This window comes from Elephas maximus, chromosome 5, assembly GCF_024166365.1.
Source record: "Elephas maximus indicus isolate mEleMax1 chromosome 5, mEleMax1 primary haplotype, whole genome shotgun sequence".
In the NCBI taxonomy this organism is placed as follows: Eukaryota; Metazoa; Chordata; class Mammalia; order Proboscidea; family Elephantidae; genus Elephas; species Elephas maximus.
This window is the reverse complement of record NC_064823.1, coordinates 3,307,951-3,326,762: the sequence shown is the minus strand read 5'-3', so window position 1 is coordinate 3,326,762 and position 18,812 is coordinate 3,307,951. Positions and strand designations below refer to the sequence as shown.

Sequence of the window (18,812 nt, the reverse complement as noted above, 5' to 3'; positions counted from 1 at the left end):
AGATACTTCAGAAGCCCCAGCCCAAGTTGCTGGAACCACTAACTAATTCTTGGAGCTGCAGACGCGGAGGGATGCAATCCCATGGGACTCAAGGTCCATACAGAAGCTGTTCCCACACAGAAGCTGAAGGTAACCCCAGAGCGTCAGAAGGAAGATAGGATAGTTTCCTACCAGCATCTGGAATAAAACCACTTCAGCAATATCATTAAACTTTCAAAAACGCTCTGCAGATAGTTTGCTAGATTCTCTGGAGGGAATTTAGGAGAAGGTTTCCATGGCCATTTTCCAGAAAGTTCCTGTACGAATAACTTCAAAAATAAGAATCAGTACAAAGCCAATTCCTATGAGGCAGAGGTTAAATATATCCCAAATTTCCACGTTCTCCAAGCTGCTGTACCACTCCATCTCTGACACTGGCCACTCTCTCACTGCTCAGCACTCTCCCTCCCCTGTTTGGGTTCAATAATTTGCTGTAACGTCTCACGGAACTCATGAACTGTACTTAAAATTAAGTGGTTTATTAATGAAGTAACACGGTACAACTCGGGATCAGGATCAACAGGCTACAATTTGGGATTAGGATCAGGAAGCATTTAGGCCAAGTCTGGAAGGCTCCCCCTAAGAGGAGAGCACATCGCTCCCTTCTTCAGTGCAGGACAGCTCTCTCAGCATCTCTCAGCCGTGCAAGCAGGCAGGGCCTTCTCTCTGCCACACAGTCCTCCTCTCCTTTTCCCTGGCTGATCTAAGGACTACATGCAATGCATATATCGTTTCTCAACCCTTGACCACTTGACCTCTCTGTGGTGTTTGGTGGCCACTCTCAGACCTTAGGGCATCACTCCTGACTGGTTCTCCCCAGCCCTCTTAGATACTTTTCTTATCTTCCTCCTCCCTTTCCTTCCTCCCTACCGGACTATCCTTTAAGTGTTGGCACCCGCAAAGGCTCTATCCTTGGTTTATTCTCTTTTCCTGTATAATTTTACCAATCCCATAGTTGCAACGGAAACCCTGGTAGCGTAGTGGTTAAGTGCTATGGATGCTAATCAGAAGGTCAGCAGTTCGAATCTGCCAGGCACTCCTTGGAAACCCTGTGAGGCAGTTCTACCCTGTCCTATAGGGTAGCTATGAGTCAGAATTGACTAGATGGCAGTGGGTTTGGTTTCTTTTTTTATGGTTGCAACTACCAACTATCCTGATGATTCCTAAAACTATATTCTCCTGAGCTCCAGGCCCACATCCAACACCTGCTGCACATTCTACCCTGCCTTGTGAGTACCTCAAACTAGACGAGTGCAAAACTAAAACTGCCATCTTCTTCCTCAAGTCTCAGAAGCCCTGGTGGTGCAGTGGTTAAACACTTGTCTGCTAACTGAAAGGTCAGTGGTTCAAACCCACCCGCCACTGTGGGAGAGAAAGATGTGGCAGTCTGCTTCTGTAAAGATTACAGCCTTGGGAACCCTATGGGGCAGTTCTATTCTGTCCCATAGGGTTGCTAGGAGTTGATCGATTCAATGGCAACAGGTTTGGTTTGTTTTGGTTTTCCTCAAGTCTGCCCTCTCCCCTATACTTTTTATGCTGGATCACTGTGACACCAACTATCCAATTTCCCAAGCTAGAAATCTAGATAATCCCTGGCTCTTCCTTCTTACTCTCCTCTCTGTATTCTAACCCTATCCCAACTCCTGTAGCCAACCAGACTATACAAAATGTTCTCTCCATTACTATTCCACCATTTTACGGGTACTCGTATGTGTGAGGATACCTTGGTGGCGTAGTGGTTAAGTGCTACAGCTGGTAACCAAAAGGTCGGCAGTTCAAATCCGCCAGGAGCTCCTTGGAAACTCTATGGGGCAGTTCTACCCTGTCCTATAGGGTCTCTATGAGTCGGAATCGACTCGACGGCACTGGGTTTGGTTTTTGGTTTAATATGTGTGAAAGCAGCCCTGGTGGTAAAAAGAATCAAACCCATTGCTGTGGAGTCAATTCTGACTCACAACGACCCATAAAGATTACAGCCAAGAAAACTCCAGAAGGCAGTTCTACTCTGTCACATTGGGCCATTACGAATCAAAAACTGACTCGACAGCACCTAACAACAGTTATGTGTGAAAGTCCCTGGGTGGTGTAAATAATTTGTGCTTGGTTACTAATCAAAAGGTTGGTGGTTCAAATCTACCGTGCAACATCATGGAAGAAAGGTCTGACAATCTACTTCTGTAAGATTAAAGCCACCGAAAACCCTATACTCTGAAACAGGTGGAGTCACCTTGAGTCAGAATCGACTGGATGGGAATGGATTTGTTTTTTTATTTTAATACGCGTGAATGTCCGCTCAATGCCAAGAATTCTGCCAGGTGTTGGACATCTCATAAGTCTTGTAACAATCAAGCAAAATAGGCATTATTAATTCCACATTACAGACAGAGAAACTAAACCTATAGTGATGTAGTTAATAGCCTGAGATTAAAGTTGGCAAAGGTGGATTTTTTATATACATATATATAAAGCCCAAATATATATGTGTAAACCAAAAACCAAACCCAGTGCCGTCGAGTCGATTTCAACTTATAGTGACCCTATAGGACAGAATTGAACTGCCCCACAGAGCTTCCAAGGAGCGCCTGGTGGATTCCAACTGCCGACCCTTTGGTTAGCAGCCGTAGCACCTAACCTATATATATATATATATGTATTTATACACACACATATTTATGCTTAATCATAGTGGATTATCATTATTATTTTTAGTTTTATTTATTTTGTTATCATCGTTGAGACAGACACAGTAAAACATACACTAATTCAAGTTTGTACATGTACTATTTAGTGACACTGATTACATTCTTCAAGTTGTGCAACTATTTTCAACCTCATTTTCTGAGCTGTTCCCCCCATTAACGTAAATTCACTGCCCCCTCAGGTTCCCATCTAATCTTTCAAGTTGCTTGATCCCATACAAATAGCTCTTAAAAGAGGTTAATGATTGAGGTAGACTTTTTTTTACTAGTTAAGCTAAACTGTTGTTCAGTTTTAAGAAGACTATACGGGATATTTTTGGTTTAAGGTTTAAAGATTATTTCAGGGCAATAGTTTCAGGGGCTCATCCAACCTTCATGGCTCCAGGGAGTCTGGGGTCCATGAGAATTTGAAATTCTGCTCTGCATTTTCTCCCTTTTGATCAGGATTCTTCTATAGCATCTTTGATCAAAATGTTCAGTAATTGTAGCCGGGCACCATTCAGTTCTTCTGGTCTCATGACAAAGAAGGCAGCTGTTCGTGGAGGCAACTTGCCCCACATTCCATTTCCCCTTTCCATTACTAATGCTCCTTCTCCCTCTTTTGCTGCAGGCACAGAGAGACTAATTGTTGAGTGCTGAATGGCCGCTTGTAAGCTTTTAAGCCCCTAGGCAGTACCCAACAAAGTAGGAGGTAGACAGAAGCCCTAAAAATTTTATTAGGCCAGTTAACTGGGATGTCCTAGGTAACCATGACCCTAAACATCAAAAACAAGAAACCAAATCCTATGAGGTATCTGTACATAAGCAACCTCAGCAGCTACTCTTTATTTTTTTATTTTTTGACATTGTTATGAATATATCTATCTCACAACTTTTGCCAATTCAACTTCACAGGTGTAAAACTTATTGATAGCAATTACAATAATTGGCAGTGTGATCCTACCCTTAATCAATGTGATATTTGCATCACCATTAACCCCTGCTTCCCCTTCCCTCACCCCACAAAGGTGGATCTTGATTTGAATCAAGGTCTGTTGAACTCCAAAGGGCAGGCTCCCCCTGCAGACCTCAGTCCGGCTGGTGGTCTCCAGATACTTACTCCCTGTGTGAGTGCAACCTCAGTGTGGTCAGAGCTACTTTTTCCAAGAATACATGTGATCATGCTTCTCCTCTTCTAGGAGCTCCTGTTGGTTACACTCCAGGATTAAGTCCTTACTATCTGGTTTTAGGCTGGAGCCCTAGTGGCATAGTAGTTAAGAGCTCAGCTGCTAACCAAAAAATGGGCAGTACAAATCCACCAGCCACTCCTTGGAAACACTATGGGACAGTTCTACTCTGCCCATAGGGTCTCTATGAGTTGGAATCGTCTCAACAGCTGGTGGTCGTCCAGTGGTTAGGCCCGTCACCTTCTGACTCTTTCCTGTCTCTCAGCAACTGCCTCCCCACTTCAAACCCTGCTGTGCCTCTGGCCACCCAGTTCCCAGTACTGGAATCCCTTCTCTCTCCTCTCTTTGCCAAATTCCTACATTCTTTGATATGGAGCTCAAACGTCACTGTTCTCTGCCCTGACCACCCATGCTGCCCTGTGGTCTTGCCACTGGCCACTCATGTTACACTCACCTAGCTGTTTACCATCCCCAGACACGTGCTGAGTAAGAGTGGACATGCCTCTTCACTATCTCTCTATCTCTCTATCTGCCACGCAGATCACAATGGCGGGCAAAAGGAGGTGCACTTTTAATATTGGTGGAATGAATGAATTAAATACCTATATAAAAAGTGAAAAGCACACTGCACTAGGACCCTGGAGATCTCAGCCTAGGTAGCAATGCTGAGTGGAAAGGCATGGGATCTGCATCAGGGCAAACCTGAATTTGGAGCCTGGCTCCAGCTATAAGCTATGTGATCCTTCTTAGGCCACAGCAGCCCTCTGAGATTTGGCTTCCTCTTCTACCAAATGGGAATAATAATAATAATAGTCCATTACAGCATTGCTATGAAGGTAGGAGTTGATGTCTGTGAAATGCTTAGCACAAAGTCTGACACACAGGCTTTAAAAAATATATATGGTAGCTTATCCTTACTATCATCAGCCCTGGTTTGGATACTCATTTGTTGCAAGATTTTTGGCAAGTCATCTATTCTCTGGAAACCCTGGTGGCACAGTGGTTAAGTGCTACAGCTGCTAACCAAAGGGTTGGCAGTTCAAATCCACCAGGCGCTCCTTGGAAACTTGATGGGGCAGTTCTACTCTGTCCTATAGGGTCGCTATGAGTTGGAATTGACTCGATGGCACTGCGTTTGGTTTTGGTATCTATTCTTTGTGTCTTTTTTCTCATCTATAAAATGTGTACACAGTAATATTGCTTCTTCCTCAAAAGGATGGGGAATGTTGTGATTGTATTAACACTCTGAAAGAATATCAAATGCTCTACAAATGCACAACTTATAGTTAGTGTACCAGGTACTCGTGTTTACCTCCTAATCTCTGGGCTTTCTTTCACCTTCTGTGATAATATCAGAGCATGCATTTTTCTGGTACCGGAAACCCTTGACATTTGAGGAGAATGTATCTAGAAACATTCTTGAATCCAAATTTGCAAACACTACAAAAGCAGGTAATCTCCCCCCTAAAAATACAACAAGTTATAACTGAGTATTTCACTTAGGTCACACCTTTAGATCCTGATTTGATAAATACAGGACCACAGAAATTTATAAATCTTCTAAAGCAACATCTGTCACAAAAATAATTTTCCTCCATAGGTGTCAATGACATCACTTGTGTGATAATGTAAGACATGGAATTAACAAAATTTGCAAAATCTAAACAGTAATAATGAATAATAACAAACCGACATTGCATAAGAGCTAATCTGAGGGAGATGACAGGAAGGGAAGCAGAGGCTGAAGGAAGATACAGACTCTGGGCCATTGTGTGGCTCACTCACAAACTGTCTGAATTGTTCCTCGTAACCAAACCAAAACCAAACCCTCTGCTGTCAAGTCTGATTCCAACTCATAGCGAGTCTATAGGACAGAGTTGAACTGACCCATAGGGTTTCCAAGGCTGTAAATCTTTACGGAAGTAGACTGCCACATCTTTCTCCTGTAGAGCGGTGAGTTGGTTCGAACTGCCAACCTTTTGGTTAGTAGCCAAGCATTTTAAACCACGGCACCACCAGGGCTCCATTTGTTCCTCATACTGGTCTCAAATTCACACTCCAGTAAAATTATAAATTACTCATACCATGACTCTTTGGCTTTACTTTGTGATGAATAAGGATCTTGAATGACAATTCCTGAAACCCAAATTCAACTAACTTCATTTACTCTCTTCCTACAGTTGACATCAACGTGTTTGGGAGCAAAAGGGGCAACATTAGATAGGGTTAAAGAGATCTCAGGGAATCTCGAATTCTCTGCCTACTAACCTGATTAAGCATAAGGCTAAATATGGACAAAAACACTTCTGGGACAATAATAACCCAGAGTTGTATCTTGGTTTTTTGCCATCACATTTTACTTGTTGCCCATTTTCTTCCCTCTTAAAACATTCAAATGTTTTATTTATAAAATGAAAGAAGAATTTGTGAAATGGAGAAAAACCAAAATATCACTGGAGTTTTCTTCAGTTCTACATTTGTATAAAATTTAAAATATCTTTTCCTCTTTAATTCCAAAAATAATGTAATTTCAAATACAGCAACCTTCCTTTCTTTTCTTAAACTAAGCATTCAACAAAACTGTTCAGTCTTGCCTTTCTAAAAAATTGTTTTTTTCTCATTGGAAAACCAAAGTTAGCCTTCAATCTTGTCCTCTTGTGGCGGATAAAGTAAGGTGGACTGTTTCCTTCTGGATGGGTCAAGGGGCCAGTATCCAGCAGGGAGGGAGGAAAAGGTGTAGAAACGAGATGGAGGCAAGTGACTTAGGGGGATGAATCATTCCCAGTCACTACTTTTAGCTCCCATGCCATCACTCTTTTGCCTTTTGTATCCCTTGTCACCGAATTATAAGGCCCTTTGCTTCTGTAAAAGCTGCTTTTTTTTTTTCATTCTCCAACTAAATACAATAATACATGAAGAGTCACTATCTGTGCAGGGAAACTCTGGTGGTGTAGTGGTTAAGTGCTATGGCTGCTAGCCAAAAAGTTGGCAGTTAGAATCCACCAGGCGCTCCTTGGAAACTCTACCGGGCAATTTGACCCTGTCCTATAGGGTCACTATGAGTCAGAGTCTACTTGACGGCACCGGGTTTGGTTTTTCTGTTTCCCAAATCTTTGTAGAGGAGGGATTGGTGGCTCAGTGATATAATCCTCTCCTTCCACGCAGGAGACCCAGGTTTGACTCCTGGCCGATGCATCACACGTGCAGCCACCACCCGTCCATCAGTGGAGGCTGATGCGTTGCTATGATGCTCAACGGGTTTTAGCAGAGCTTCCAGACTAGGAGGGTCACTAGGCCTGGGGATCTACTTCTGAACCTCAGCCAATGAAAACCCTATGGGTCACAACGGTCCACTGTGTTGTGCATGGAGCTGCCATGAATCGGGGGCTGACTTAGCAGCTAACAACAATATCTTTGTAGAAGTGGTCCAGGTTCTGGCCTTGTTCCTTCTTTTCAGAAACCTCTCTTCCATCCTATTCGACTCCCCCAAACTTTCGCCTTCCCCAAGAAAAACAAGGAACTGAGCAGTTTTTATGACTTTATCCTCCCAAGGCTTCCTTATTCTCTTCAGCTATGCCCTTAGACACAGGCAATGAGAAGCCCCTGCCCTGGCCTCCAGCTTTAGAGAGTTTGATCTGGTCCTCCTCTGGCCACCTCCCCAAGGAGTCTGCAGGGCCAAGGCAATGCGCCTACCCACAGGTCATGTCCCCTCTTCTAGGCTAGGCTCTGGATACTCGGAACCCCAAATTACCTTTATCACATTCACTTCCAGAATCTGGGGGGCATCTTTTCCAGGTCCATCCTCCTGAAGGTGGACACACAGCTGTGCATACCTTTAGGCCCAAAGGATGGTCAAAGCGGGTGTGGATGGGTCTTGGAAGTGTGAGTTGGAGTGTCCCACAAGTGTGTGTGAGACCCCAGTGGTACAGCGCAGAGTGGAGGATGGAAAAGAAATTGGTCCAGGACACAGACTGCAGAACCCCCTTGGAGGCAAAGATTCTACATTTAAACCTGGTCTCCTCCGTTGCTGTTTAACAGGTAGGTTAGACAGATAGCCTGTCAAGGTTGGAAGACAGAACATATTTTACTCAATAGTTTGTTAGCTTTTAAATATGAGGAATATGCTATGTAGGCCTACGTTAGTGCTCTTACAATTCAAGGTCCCACAAATGTTAGGGCTTACCTGTCTTTTGTCACCCAGTAATCTTCCTGCAGAACTTCTCCTGTGCTAAATTCACATGCCATTTTGACAGTGAATATTTAACCCAGTATAGACCTTCAATGTGGCTGATTTCTCTTTCCTACTAGCCAGGCTGTCTTCTTTGCATCATCTCTCTCCCTCTTCAGACTCAGTTGTAGACAAAGGCCCGCTGGTTAGTATGCAAACAGGAAAGAGAAGCTGCTGCGTGTTCCAGCAAGAGGGTTTCATGAAGCCTGGGTTCTCCTGAGTCGGGCCCTGCCAGTATGGAATCTGACTGGAGCAGTAACCACAGACAGACTTCACCAGTCGCTGTGGAGTTGATTCCAACTCATGGCGGCCATGTACGTGTTAGAGTAGTACTGTGCTCCATAGGGTTTTTCTTAAATTGTGGTAAATATATACTTAAGAAAACATCTGACATTTCACCAGTCTTCACATGTACAGTTTAGTGACATTAATTTCGTTCCTCTTGTTGTTCAACCATTGTCCTTACCTATTCCTAAGTTAGATCATCACCCTTAACAGAAGCACAGTAGGGTTTTCAATGGCTGATATAGATCCCCAGGCCTTTTTTCCGAGGAGCCTCTGGGTGGACTCAAGCCTCCAGCTTTTTGGTTAACAGCCAAGCTTGCTAGCAATTTGCACCATCCGGGGACCTACAGAAGATAGGTGACGTCTTACTGATTTTTCTGTCTTCCTCACTGTGCTATTTCACTCCCTCTTTTCTAGAGTGTATTTCAGACACAGAGGTAGAGGCTGTGATGGAAGTCTGCCAAGCAAAGACGAGGGGTGGGGGAGCAATCAGCAATTCCAGTTTGACGCTAATGATTTGTGTACAATTCAAGGTCATGGAATGATATGTGAGGCTTGCGTGCCCACCCACACAAGCATACACAATTTAGTACTTGACTGTACGAGCATATAAGGCTAATACATCTAATGCTGCCTTGTTCACTTGCCTCTCCAATTAAAACGCAAACGCTGAGGGCAGGGACCACATGTTAAGCTTCTTTTGTTCCCCATAACACCCACCACCTTATTAGGTACATAATGGGCATTTGATAAATATATTTGTTAAGAGTGGCTTGCCTCTGTTAATGAAATAAGTGTGTTCCTGGAATGTTCTGAAGAAAAGGATTTTTTATAAATAGAATCCTATTTTAATGATACTGGGAAAGTTGCGATGGGTATACTACAATAGGCCCTTTTACAAAGTGGATAATCCCTCCATTTGGATTGTTATATATCTGTTACACTCTTGGGCCTAAAACAGAGAAACTTGACTTGGGGGGAGGGGGACAGTCTATGAACCTCCTGCAATTTTATCCAAGTTTATTTGAGAAATGTGTATTTTTCTGCTGCTTTTATTGCCACAGATTTCAGTGTACTCTTAAAGGGATGTACTGCTTAAAAAAAGTTAAAACCCATGGGGCCTAAAGGGTACCAGGGAAGTGGGTCTAAGGCTTTAGGAAAATAATTTACCAGCTTTGGTAAGTAGAAAATAATAACCAGAACATTTGCTGAGCATCTGCTTCTACCAAGCACTTTACATTCATTCTACGTAATCTTCCTTGTGAGGTAGACATTATCATCTCCTGTTGCGGATGAAGAAACTGAAGTTTCGATGGTTAAAAGGCTTGTCCCTGGCACATGTGAGAACTGAACGGGATCTGTTTGACACAAAGTTTGGAAGTTTTTCAAATAAAACTGTCATTGTCTTTCTCTGATATCCTACCTGAAATATTTAAAAATGGTAATAAATTAACTTTGATATATTATTATCCCCATTTCACAGACGGGAACACAGACGGGAAGTTACGCAATATCTGTAAAACTCAAGTATAGTTGGTAACTTGCTGAAGATCCCACAGCAAGTAAGTGAACGGACCAGTATTTAAACTAAGGTCCTCTAACTCTTGAGCCCACAAATCAGTGAACTGGTTCCTGATTTCAGTACGCCATAATTACTCTTCTGGAATTCAACTGATTTCCCTCACATTTTTCTGTATATGAGTCCAATCCTTCAAGTATTTTTAAAGCACTCCTTCTGTATCTAGGACTGTGTTAGCTACTGTGGGGAAAAAATATATATATATACATGTTCTGTGGTACATAGTGTTGTTATAAGTCAGAAATGACTCAACGGCACCGAACAACAAATATATAAAAAAATATATATATATATATAAACCCTAGTGGCATAGTGGTTAAGAGTTTGGCTGCTAACCAAAATGTCAGAAGTTCGAATCTACCAGGTACTCCTTGGAAACCCTATGGGGCAGTTCTACTCTGTCGTATAGGGTTGCTATGAGTCAGCATCGACTTGACGGCAACGGGTTTGGTTTTTTGGTTTATAGCAAGCAGACATTTTACCCAAAATTCTGGATATAGTTTGTGACTTATATGATTACACTTAGGGGCTATTTAGGAAAACAGCGACTGTGTAAGTACCTCTCTTTAATCCTCAAGGGGTACTAGCTACAAATTTAGCAGGAATTTCGAAACAACACTTGATATTGGACATATACGGAAGGTTGGGCACAGCATTATTCAAGATTCATTTGATATTATGAATTAATTCCATTTAGCTACTCAGCTTGATTCTATGAGAGTAAATTAATATGGAGAAGTTAGCTCTTTGACATTTGAGAGAAAATAATACTGAAATTCAGGTATAATATACATCCTGGGAGGCAGTTTTGCATAGAAGTTAAGCAAATTCTGGGCCCTGAATTTAGGCAGCTCTGAGTTCAAATCTCCACTCTGCCATTTGCTAGCTATGTGCCCTTGACAAAAACACTTGACCTTTCTAAGCCTCTGTCTTCTCACATATAAAATGGAGGTAACAATGCCTTTACGACAAGCTTTGTGAAGTTCAAATGAGGAAATGTACACAGAGTGTATAGAACAATGCTTGAAACAATTCTAGCAATTTATTTTTATAACTTCATGTCCAAAGAAATAAGATGTGTAGAAATAATGAATTGATAAAATTCTCTAAAAAGTGAAAACAGGATAAAGGATACAAATGAATTTTCCTTCTCCATAAGTGACAGCACTGATATTGAAAAGAAACATTCAATCTCAATAATAAAAGCTCACAGGAAAAGAATTCTGAAATAAGTCTTTTCCTGTGCATAGGTTTTTCCACATTTTCTTCCCAATTTTATTTATTACTGTTAACATTTTATTGCTTGAAATAATCTTGTGTGATCCAGAAAATACCACTGAAGTGAGCGGGGCAATGAGCACTGTACAAAGGCATTTCTGTACACGTTAACATTAGAATTATTTCAATCTCACATTTGTGTGGAAAGCATGGCAAAGGGACTGATAGGCTGAAGAGCCTAATTAGTGCTTTCAATTCTTGTCTCCATAGTAATTTAGTATATGGAGGAGAAAATTCTTTAAAATCCAAATTTTTAATTAAAAAAAGGGGGTATACAAGAGATGGCTCCTGATCAAAAGGGGGAAAAGAATGGAACAGAACTTCAAACTCATATGGAAACCAGACTTACCAGATCCATTGAGATTGGAGGAACCCCCAAATCTAATGCCCAGAAAAAAATCTTGAAACCTTGAACTGAAATGATCCCATGAAGCCATCATTAAACTAAACAACAGCTTATCCCAATTAATAAAGTACATTTGCCTTGAGCATAGCACTCTTATAAAGAATTATCTCTATGAGCTTAATCTGACAACAGTTAATCTAAAGCACAGATGAGAATTTTAAGGGGCAGAGAACCTAAATTAATGGTGATGAAACAATATGGGTAGAGACAGTGAGAATGGTGACACAACGTGAAGTGCATAACCAATGTCATTGAACTGTTCGTGTAGAAATTGTGAACGGATGTATGTATGGTTGTATATACTGCCACCAAAAATAAATAAAATACTAAAAAAAAAAAAGAAGGGGTGTATGCTGGCAGCAGACTGGAGATGTAAGGATGGGGAACACTGCTCTTCCCTCTCAGCTGACAAGCAGGCCAATTAGATCCACCTAGTTGTTGATCTATGTTTTCAAGGACCCAAGGAAGCCAGCTTTCTAAAAGCAATAAAATTTTTGTTTTAATAAGCAGCGTTCTTCAGTGAAAATGACAAGGAGGTTGAGATTACTTTAGAATGCTGGAGATAAGCATTTCTCCAGAGATAAAGGTGAAAAGACCCAGGAAGCTGGATAAGAACAACATAATGAAAATGTATGCCAACATTCTCGCCAGTGTGCCAAAATGATGCCTTAAGGAATTAATTCTCACACACTTTCAGATTGCTTCTCCATGCCCCCAAAACGTGCAGACCAGAAAATATCGGCTCCTGTTTGCACAGCCAACCCAATCCCAACTCCTACCCCAACAAATAGTACATAAACAAATATACATCTAGCTGGAATATGGGGAAGGGGGTGGAGAAAAGAAAGAGATACAGAAAAGTGGTAAAATGGGTCTTAGCAACTCTTATACGCTAGAAGAATAAAAGTGGTTCTGAAGCTAAGAGGCCAAAGCCTTGGCAAATATCAGGTGTGTTTCACGGGTGGTTCTCTTGTTCCCCATTCACTCTGTGAGTGCTGACAGGAAGGCAGTTGCATACTGCTTAAGAGCTGACATTTGGATTCAAATCCACTTTGTTTTAGGTCTTAGTTCCAGTGATTACTATGTGACATTGAGCAGGTTACTTAGCTTTACATGCCTGAGTTTCAAGATTATTTGAAGATGGAATTAAATGATTCGCATTAAGTGCTTGGCACAGATCTTGGCACATAAAACATTCCATGGATAGCAGCTATTTATATGTACCTTTTTCGATCAGGGTTTCTCAACCTCAGCCCTATCGATCTTTTGGATGGAGAATTCTTTGTTGTGGGTGCTGTTTTGTGCATTGTGGGATGCTTAGCATCATCCTACTAGAGACTAGAAGCACTCCCTTCCCCAGTTGTGACAACCCAAAATATCTCCAGGCTTTATGTCAAGTGTTCCCTGAGGGCTGGGGTGCCAAAGTCACCCCTGGTTGAAAGTAACTGCTCTGGATCAATCCAAGTTCTAGAAAATGAAGATAAAGCCACTGTTCTCAAAAACAAACTATATGGAACCATTATTTCAAGGTTTCCTCTTGTCCTAAATTCTGACTCTAAAAACTCTATTCCTATATCATTCATTCTCCACCAAGGATCTAAAAAATGATTTTTCCTAATTAAGAAACATATACAAGTAACACATAGCCAACTGGAGAAATTGGGAAATTCAAATAAGCAAAAAAGAAAGGAAAACAAATATTTATAATTCCAGAAGTTAGAACTAACTAGGGTTAACATTGTTATGAGTTTTCAGATATTTTTCAAATACATACACATGTGTATATCCACAGATACACATGCATATACATACACAAGTATTTCTCGTGTGCTTACACATACATACACATGTAGTTCTTGTGTTCTCACCAATTCTCTCAGTTATTAACTCTAGCTATCTCCAGACCTGGTGCTGGGGTGTATTATGTTTTCTCGTGTGCAACGTAACTCATGAAGTGGTTCATCAACTCACATGTTTTAAACTGTCACCTGGATGTGGATTAACCTGAAACCCACATCTTTAGTCCCTTATTTCTTCACTGAAGGGAATCTTTAACTGAACATCCAACTGACAATTAAACTGAATACTGCTGGAACTATCCCCTTTGGCCAAACTTCCCTCTACCAGTAACTGATGGCTATCCTCAGTTTAAGTTTGAGCTTTGACTCCTCTCTTCCTTTCCCGTCCCAGCTGCTGCCCTTGGTCACTTCCACACATCTCTGCCTCCTTAATTTTTCTCTGGGTCTGCTTCCAGGGTCACACTCTGTCAGCTCCTAATTATTTTGTTCCAGGTGTGCTATTTCCCGGCATCTCTCCTGCCAATCATTTTGATCAAGATAGTGCTCTCCTCTTCTCAGACACCTACAATGACTACCCATTGCTTCTTGCATCAAAAGTTAGATCTTAATAATGAACTCCGAGGGCTTCTCACCCTCCCTGTCCTCCTTCCAGGGCCTTGTCTTTTGCTACTCCTCGGCTTGCACTGCTTATTCTTTATCACCCCTTCACAGCCCACCATTCCCTTACTCCCCCTTCGGGACAAGAGTCCATTAAAAGAAAAGTAAATCAAAGCATGGGGTGGATGTCTTGAAAAAGCAAGAAAAACTAAACATTCGTAAATTATCCTTTTCCTTACACATCAGTTACCGGTGTAGCTAATTATTTCTTACATTAATAGGGTGTATCTTTTTTTTTTTTCAAATTATTCATAAATGCTTTATTTATTTATTTTGATTTCAAAAACACGTTTGCATTTTCACCAAACTGGGTGAAACGTGTTTATAAGATAAGGAAGTCAAGCTCAGGCAAGGATTTTCTTGTAGTAATATTTCTCATCAAGGCATATGGATCTGCTTAATCCAAAAGACAGCTAGTGCTCTCAGTGAAAAGGTATACAAAGGAATAACCCTTGAGTTTGATCACCGCAACCTGGACAACATGTCAATCTATGGCATATAAACAGGAATCAGGATGCTGTTATTATTTTAAAAAACCTTTTTTTTTTTTTTTAATATCCAGTTTTACTAGAGGACAACCTTTGTAAGGGCAGGGACCATGCCTTTGACTCCTTTATGATGCTCACAGTGACAGGAATATGGCTTTGCGTGCAATTGGTCCTCAATAAATGTTGCTGGGTGATTCATACTTGAACGGGAAATGGAAAGAAAAGCCTGAAGGACTTAAAGGATTTGCGTGCAGGCATCTTGCTGTGAATAATACAAATGTGGAGAAAGATGACTAAGTGGGCTGCATGGACTTTTCCTATTACTGAAATACTCCGTAATAGGAAGTTATAATGTGACCAACGGCGGCACTCAGGCTGCAGAATAGAAAACCGAGGAACTAGATGGAGATGGTACGGGAAGAACCTGAGGTGCACACAGAAGAGAAGCACAGCATCACACTTGTCACGTTCTTTCAGGGCAAATACTTCAGTAGGAAAGACAGGACAGAGGAGAAGGGAAGACATAGAAACAGTAGGGTTAGCAATGTCTTAAAATGAGAAGACGAGGGAAAGAATTCTCAAACCGGAAGTGAAAAACCACAAACGCCAAGGCTGGGCTTAGAGTGAACAAGATAATGGCTCAGATGCTAAGCTGCTCTAAAATTTTATTTCTTATTTTAAATAAAGGCAAAGGCTTCACATCTGACCACAGAATTCTACATTACTCTCTCTGCCATGAGGCATAGCTTTCATTATCAGGTCCAGGCTTGCTAAGTAGAAAGAAACAAAATTTCTAGTGTAGCTGGAGCCTATGACTTTACCTCCCACCCCCTGCACCATCCCGATCCACACATCCCTACAGACTGGTCTGCTCACCTTTGCCAGCTCAGTTCTTCCCACCCTAAGCTTCCCTGTGCCACTACCACTTAAGCACTTTATAAAAACGTCAACAGCCATTCTTGCTGATTACGGTGGTTTAGAATATGTCCACAAATTCTTTACACTCCCTTCTGAAAGTAGGACCTCATTCAACTCTCCCCTTGAGTATGACTGGACTTAATGATTTGCTTCTAATGAATGGATTAAGGCAGAAGGCAAGGTATGTGACTTTGAGACTAGGTCATAAAAGGCACTGTAGCTTCCTCCTTGTTCTCCCTTAAATCACTCAATCTGAGGATGCCATCTGCCATGACACGAGAACACTCAAGCAGCGCTGTGGAGAGGTCCATGTAGTGAGGAACTGAAGCCTCCAGTCAACAGCCATGTGAGTGAGCCGTTTGGGAAGCAGATCCCTCAGCTCCAATCAAGCCTTCAGATGACTGCAGTCCCAAGGTGATAGCTTGACTGTAGCCTTTTAAGAGACGCTGAGCCACGACCACTCACCTAAGATGCCCTCAGAAACTCTGTGAGATAATAAATGTTTGCTGTTTTAAGCTGCTAAGTTTTGGGGATATGTTACACAGCAAGAGATAACTACTACAGCAATTCCTCCAGTTGAGCTCTTCTTTATTTGCAGTTACACAATGGTTAACACACTCTGTTGGCAACTGAAAGGGTGGGGGTTTGACTGCATCCAGAGGTGCCTTGAAAGAAAGGCCTGGCAATCTCCTTAGGAAAAATCAGCCATCGAACATCCATGGAGCGCAGTTCTACTCTGACACACAGAGGGTTACCTTGACTTGGAATTGACTTGATAGCAGCTGGTTACTGGTTTGATTTGTAGTTTTTACAAGTTTTACTAAAATAAAATCATGATTAAAAAAACCATTTGAAACTAATAATAGCTTTCATTATTTTCTGCTCCTAATACATAAAACCGTTAGATGTCATAAATCTTCAGTTGAATTAAACCCCACCTTCCTTTTTGGTTTCCAATTTTAACAAAAACAAATGACTTTTTTCATATTAGGTTCCAGAAACAATCAGGGCATTGTGAGACCTCTAAGTTGGGAGAGGAGGACAGGAGGATTATCTCTTGAGGAGTTTTCTCACTTAAGATCATTAAAACAAACAAACAAAAAAAAGGTGGCATTTTTATATTGTACATTAAAACACGGCAAATAAGCGATTTTTATTTTAAACAGAGGTAAAGGCAGGAACAACATTCTTGTCATGGCCAGGATGAATGAAAGCGCTTTTGATCAGCAGTGAAAACTTTCTAATAGTTCGCTTTTAAAAGAACATTAACGTACTTTTCCCATTTTGCCCACGGTCCCTGTCCATATAATTTGCACATATATATGATAATGTGTTTCTCCCAGAATCTTTCCATCTCTGTATGCCCAGTACTGAGACACTGCAGGCATATAATTAATATCTGCTGAATATTCTTTATGAAAGAATAAAGTTGGCTTAGAGAAAAACTGAAACATAGTTATACTTTCCTAGAGGATTTAAAAAGTGTGAAGAGCATATGAAGCCATTAATGTTTAAAAATTTAATAAACACATATACTACATACTATGGGTCTGACACTATTCTGAATATGTATATAAACCCACTCCACTTTTTTTTCTTATATATAACCCCTATTTTGTAGATGAAGGATCCCTGAATGTTGCTCAACTGCTAACCTAAATGTTGTTGGTTCAAACCCACCCAGTGGCACCATGGAAGAAAGGCCTGGCAATCTGCTTCTGCAGAGATTACAGCCGAAACCCTATGATGCATTTCTGCTGTGTAACACATGGGGTGGCCATGAGTCAGAATTGATGTGAAGGCAAAGGGTTATTTTCCAGACGCAGAAAGTAAACCTCAGAAAAGTTAGATAACCTGCCCGAGGTACTGGAAGGAATGAAGTGGTGAAGCCAGGATTTGAACATCTGTCCCAGCTTCAGAGTAGACTCCTGACCTCTTCGAACTCCTGAAGAAGACTTAATATATCTCACACTAGGTCACAACCAGGCATTTCTCCCGTCAAGAGGACACAGAAGTGGGGGAATCCTGCAAAGGCCGAGGCGACTGTGCCTGCTTCGTGGTGTTTTGGAGAACTGTGTTTCCGTACAAGTTTCTCTCACGACGACAATTTAACACTCTGCCTACTGTCCAATTGTTCACGTTCACATGGAGCTAAATGGGTTCTTCTCCAGCTGCACACCTTTCTTTTTCAACATAATTAATGAAGCTCATCAAAACTCTAGCAAACGAGCCCATAGCACCAGCCCACAGCACTATTAACATGTCTCACTGACATGTTAATAGGGGGTCAGATGCTCCTGACTTCTCCATAAACCAAAATCCCATTGCCATCGAGTCAATTCTGACTCATAGCAACCCTAAAGGACAGAGGAGAACTGCCCTATAGAGTTTCCAAGGAGCACCTGGTGGATTTGAACTGCTGACCTTTTGGTTAGCAGCTGTAGCTCTTAACCACTACACCACCAGGGTTTCTGACCTCTCCATAGGCTGTCTACACGGCCCCAAGGCTGCTCACAAATGTTAAATAATCTATGATAGGGTATGGATGGATGAATAAAACTCTCATCCTTTCTCTCCATAAGCAGCCATCTTACTTATACACAAATGCCATACAACTATTTGAAAGCAGTGGATCACACAGATCAGGTGAACTCCAATGACAAGAGCTCAAAACCTGCTGTGGCAGGTGGTCAAGAGGAGCAGGCTCTCCCCAAAAAAGCTCCCTGGCCAGGTGGGGGCAATGAGAAGCCCTGGGGTGGGAGGGAGAATGCCTTACTGTTTCATAATACAATTCATCACAGGCTTGGGTTAACCCCCAGAAGACAGCTCAAAGGACAGGTGTAAAGCAATAAAGTTTTTTTTTTTTTTTTTTTTTGCAATATTGTTGTCATTAGGATCCTATGTACAACAGAATGAAACACAGCGCATTCCTGCGCTGTCCTCACAATCGTTGGTATGTTTGAGCCCATTGTTGCAGCCACTGTGTCAATCCATCTCCTTGAGGGTCTTCCTCTTTTTTGGAGACCCTCTACCTTACTAAGCATAATGTCCTTCTCCAAAGACGGTCCCTCCTGATAACATGTCCAAAGTGTGCAAGACGAAGTCTCGCTATCCTTGCTTCTGGGGAGCATTCTGCCTGTACTTCTTCTAAGGCTGTTCATTCCTCTGGCAGTATATTCAATGTTCTTTGCCAACATTTTAATTCAAATGCATCAAATCTTCTTTGATCTTCCTTATTCATTGTCCAGCTTTCACATGCATACGAGGCAA

At 41.6% G+C, this 18,812-nt stretch overlaps 1 protein-coding gene across 4 annotated transcripts in view; it reads right to left on the bottom strand.

Moving 5' to 3' along the window:
- The window catches only part of LOC126076683 (mastermind-like protein 3), a 377,776-nt gene that overhangs the window by 35,838 nt on the left and 323,126 nt on the right, over positions 1 to 18,812 (bottom strand). Inside the window, exon 3 of one of the 4 annotated variants that reach the window (XM_049885244.1) lies at positions 1 to 18,812. This exon is cut by the window's left edge and continues 35,838 nt beyond it. The exons of the other annotated variants lie outside the window; for them this stretch is intronic. Within the exon in view, the coding sequence (XP_049741201.1) occupies positions 18,780 to 18,812 (33 nt within the window). The 3' untranslated portion in view covers positions 1 to 18,779. 4 annotated transcript variants of the gene reach the window in all.